General features: G+C 53.5%; 1 protein-coding gene across 1 annotated transcript in view; it reads right to left on the reverse strand.

Moving 5' to 3' along the window:
• Window positions 1-314: 314 nt before the first annotated feature.
• The window catches only part of PRICKLE2 (prickle homolog 2 (Drosophila)), a 44923-nt gene continuing 40955 nt past the window's right edge, over window positions 315-4282 (reverse strand). Inside the window, exon 8 of the mRNA XM_009329496.1 lies at window positions 315-1183. Coding sequence (XP_009327771.1) covers window positions 315-1183 — 869 coding nt within the window. The remainder of the gene's footprint in view (window positions 1184-4282) is intronic.

Genomic DNA, 4282 nt, shown 5'->3' on the forward strand with positions numbered 1-4282 from the left:
CTACAGTGGTAACCAAAACGTACGGACAAACAGAACTCAAAAGGTTGGCAGTATTTGGGAGAAAGAGGAAAAACTACTGGGTAAATATTACAAGCTAAAGTGAACTTTTTTGTTTTTTTTCTCCAAAGTAAGATGTGCAAAATATATTCACCGTGCCCAGGATTATGACTATTTATAGAAGCCAGTCCACAACCTTCTTACCAATCCCTACTCTTCGGGTCTTTTCTGTTACAATAAAAGCGCTTACATGATCTAAAACAGTGCAAGATTGTGAGTTAATTTACATTCTCCCAAGGTGCCTGGCAAGGATGCCATTAGGATATGATACAGTTTTTGCTCTTCTGTCTTTTCCGGCTGTGCAACTGTCCCCTGCCACCCAGCGTGGAAGACTTGGGCATGCTGTACGAGCCGTACTTGTGCAGGAGCTCCTCGCTGGTCACGTACCGCAGGCGGGCCGGTTGGGGAATCGGCTCCCCGAGGAAATAGCCCTCGTTGTCGGACTCCGAAGAGGAGGAGCAGGTCGAGCACCAGTCGTATTCGGCGAAGTAGGGCCCCCATCTCTCGCCCAAGTGGTTCTGCAAGGCGAGATCCGACACCGTCCGGGGACAGTGGCCATAGACATCCCTGCGGGGACCCTGCTCCACTGTCTCTCTGCAGCTCCTCTGGTGCATGAACTGGTCGTAGTCTTCCCTGGCTCTCAGCGAGGGTCTCTCCTTCAGCCGGCAGCACTGCTCGCTGGCCAGGTGCAGGGCGTTATCCGACCGGGAACGTCGAGACCGTCGGGGTCGGTGCGGGCGGTAATGCCGGTCATCATCCCGGAGGTTAGTTCGCCGGCGTGTGCGCTCGCTCATGGGGGCATGCCTCGAGCCCTCCTGCGCCCCCAGCTTGCCCCCAGGCACCCCGCTACCATAGTCAAAGCTCTGGTGCATCTGCCCTTGTGACGGCCGCTCTCGGTACCTGAGGGGGCTGGCGAGGTTGTGCAGGTTCGGCTCCATGTCCTGGTACTGCTGCACCGACAGCAGGCTGCGGACAGACTCGGCGCTTCGAAATTGCATGGAGGAGTTCAGGGTCCCCATGTTGCTCATCTTCTCTGAGATGTTCATGCCCGAGTCTTTGCTCAGGTCAGGCATCGAGAACCTGGAGAGATGCTCCTGGCGCTTGGCTCCACCATCTGCAGAGAGGCCTTTGCAGGGAAAGGGCAAAGGAAGGAAAAAAAAGAGAGTTAAGAAGGAGAATTTGCTATCAGCAGAGGTGCAGGGAGAAGGCTGGGTTTGGCCCGAGACTTTTGCTTTAAAAAATAACTCGGTGGTTTAGATGCTGTCCTGAAGAGCCCTTCAAGAGGATGACTTTTTTTTTTTTAAAGAGCAGGCAGTTCCTCCTTTGGGGAAATCACACCAATTTAAGGTGTTTTGAGTTGGACTCCAAGTTGCTTTTCACGACTTCCCTCCCCATATGTCTACGCTGTCTGCAACTTGATAGGAATAACTAGCGATGCCAGTGAGAAATTATGCGTCAGAGGTAACCTGAGGCCTCCTGCACGCTGAGGTAACTAGGGTGCCATGATCCGGCACCCACACCTTGTGCAACGACGACATGTTTTGAAGGACTGAACAACGTCAGGGGCAGCTGAAAACGGGGCCACTGACTAATTCAGGATTGTCACCATGCTGCACCGCACGGGTCCCCTGAATGACACCTGTGGGGGGACCGAAGGTGCAGCCTTGGCCATGTGCATGCAGTCGGGTTTCCCAGGAGGTGAGGAAACACCCGAGCCCCAGAGGGTCTGCCGGAGCTCCCCGTAAGCAGCGGGACGGCAGGAGGATCAGGCTATCCCTGCAGATATCCAGGGAGCTGCATGTGGGCAGGAGCCAGGAACATCAGCTCCAGCTTGATGGGCTGCTCTGCTTTGGAAGGATGCCCACCGGGTCTCTCTCATGTGCCGGCCAGCCCTGAGCTCCTGCAAGGTGCTCTCCTCCAGCCCTGAGCTCCCGCAAGGTGCTTTCCTCCAGCCCAGAAAGCTTTAACCCAGCAGCAGAGAAGTGGGATGTCCGCTCAGCACCTGCCCATCAACGAGAAACTCAACACACCCCACATCGCCCTAGTCCTTGGCCTGTTTTCTGGGTGTTTTCTGACTGTTTTCAGACTATCTCCATGTTGGCTTGACAACTGGCAGCCGTCAGCATTGCAAGCTCAGGACAAGAAGTTTCGCAAGCTATTTCAAAGGAAATCCATTTCATCCCAAATCAAATGCAGAGTGTTTGCTTTGGCGCTCTTCTCCCCGTCCCTCTCTGACAACCTCCCCGTGCAGACCGAACGCAGAGAGCTATGCACCATCAGCAGGATTTTCAACATGACGCACAGCCCTTATGCAATCACTGAGAATTTATGACTTTGTAAATTAATTTAAAAAAACAACAACCCAGCCCACAATTCAAGAATAAACTTCTTTTCCCCTTAACAAAAGCTGCTTACATTTCATCGAGAGCTCAGCTCCTTCGGCATCAGCCGCTGCCTGCCAAACCTGAACAAGAATAAGGGCTGCTGTCACTAACCCTGCTCACGAGCTGCTTCAGGGTTTCTTTGGACTCAGCCTTAAAAAGATAAACAAATCCTGCAAAGATGGGCAAGGTTTTCCAAATTCTCCCCTCAGTGGCACCAGGGAGAGCTTTAGCACTTGAGCACAAGCTGCCACTGGGTCTCGCATGATTTGGCTTTGCTCCCCGAGTCCCAGCCGCCGCAGCCATTTCTCTCTGCTCGTTTGCTTTTCTGCTGTTAATGGGGATGTTTCTGGAGTTTATGATTACAGAGGAAGATAAAGCGAAGGTGATCCCTGAATGCTGCAGGAAAAGGGAGAGGCTGGGTTAAAAAAAAAGTTAAAGCCATGTTTTGTTTCGAAAAGGACGCACTTGTCAAGCCAGCTTCATGCCTTTTTTTCCTAAGCCCCGCTGACCTCGAGCGAGCTAACCCAACCCTGCCGACCACCCTTTGGAAACAGTCCCACACGGGCTCCCCATCCCCTCTGAGGACCTGCCTGCCCGGGCTCCCCGCTCCCATTACGGGAGCGAGCGATTCCCGGCAAACACCACCTCCCTGCTGGAGCCGTGATCTTGTGCCTTTGATCCCAGTGATGCCGTTTGTCACATCAGGCACTGCTCCCCGTGTCCCTCCTGTGCCACCACGGAGGAGCCCAGCAGCCCCCCAGGAGGGAAAAGCAACTCGGTAACATGCACAAAGACCTCCCAAAAGGCCAGAATAACAGTGGGATTGCCAGCAAAGCTGATCCGAATGTAAATCACGGCCACTGACAGCTGAATGTGGCCTTAATCAGATCTGTCAGACAATAGCTGACACCAAAGAAAATGAGCCCTCGGTGACATTTATGCAACCGTTCGTTCAGAGAATTGGCGCAGCTCCGCAATAAGAGCAAGCAATGGTAGGGCTGTGCAGGAATACAGCTCCAAACGCTGTGGGATGCTTCTGCCGTGTCAGCAGATTGATTTTGGCAGCATTGTTTGAAAGGGGCCAACCTCGTCCTGCCTCGTGGGGGGCATGGGGCGAGCCAGTGCTTTGTCCCCCAGTGCACAGCCAGCTGCAGCGGAGAGCACCCGTGGGTCTCGGCTCCCCTGCCGCGGCCGTCTCTCTCCTCCAGTCCTGCATCCAGTGAGAATAAAAACAAGCATCTGGGGAGAGGCTCCTGAGACAGAAAGAGCGGAACAATATTTTCAAAAGCGAGACATATCTGCATCCTCCACATCACTGGCAGGAGCGTTGCACACAGCCGCAGTGGCCGAGCGGGATGACCTGCGGTGAAACCTGCTTTTCTTTTTGCTGGAAGTAAAGCAAGCCACAATGCGCGGGGGGCTCCGGCTCCTGGAAAGGCAGAGCCAGCGATTCACAGGTTTAGCTTATGCAGGATGGGGGTCTCTAGCCCCTTGCACACACCTCCAGCGGACACTGCGAGTGCTTTTTCTTTTCCTCTTCAAAGCACTGATCAGCACAGGAGGAAGCAATTTCAGACGAGAAGCCTGCGATACACGTACGGCTCATGCTTGGAGAGCAAGGTTTAATCAGTGATTATTAGGTCCAGGAGATGTTTCTGGATGTTCATTCAGCCGGCCTGATTATAATTAAGCACACACATTTTAAGATCTTGAATCATTGGGAAAACGTCAATTGTAAGAGGAATCCAGCACGCAGCACATAGGCCACCATCGCCAGCACTCGGAGCTCAGGGCGCGATGGAGCCTGTGCTTGGGAGACTGCAGCACAGCCACACCTGCTG

This window comes from Pygoscelis adeliae, unplaced genomic scaffold (assembly GCF_000699105.1).
Source record: "Pygoscelis adeliae isolate BGI_AS28 unplaced genomic scaffold, ASM69910v1 Scaffold148, whole genome shotgun sequence".
Lineage (NCBI taxonomy): Eukaryota > Metazoa > Chordata > Aves > Sphenisciformes > Spheniscidae > Pygoscelis > Pygoscelis adeliae.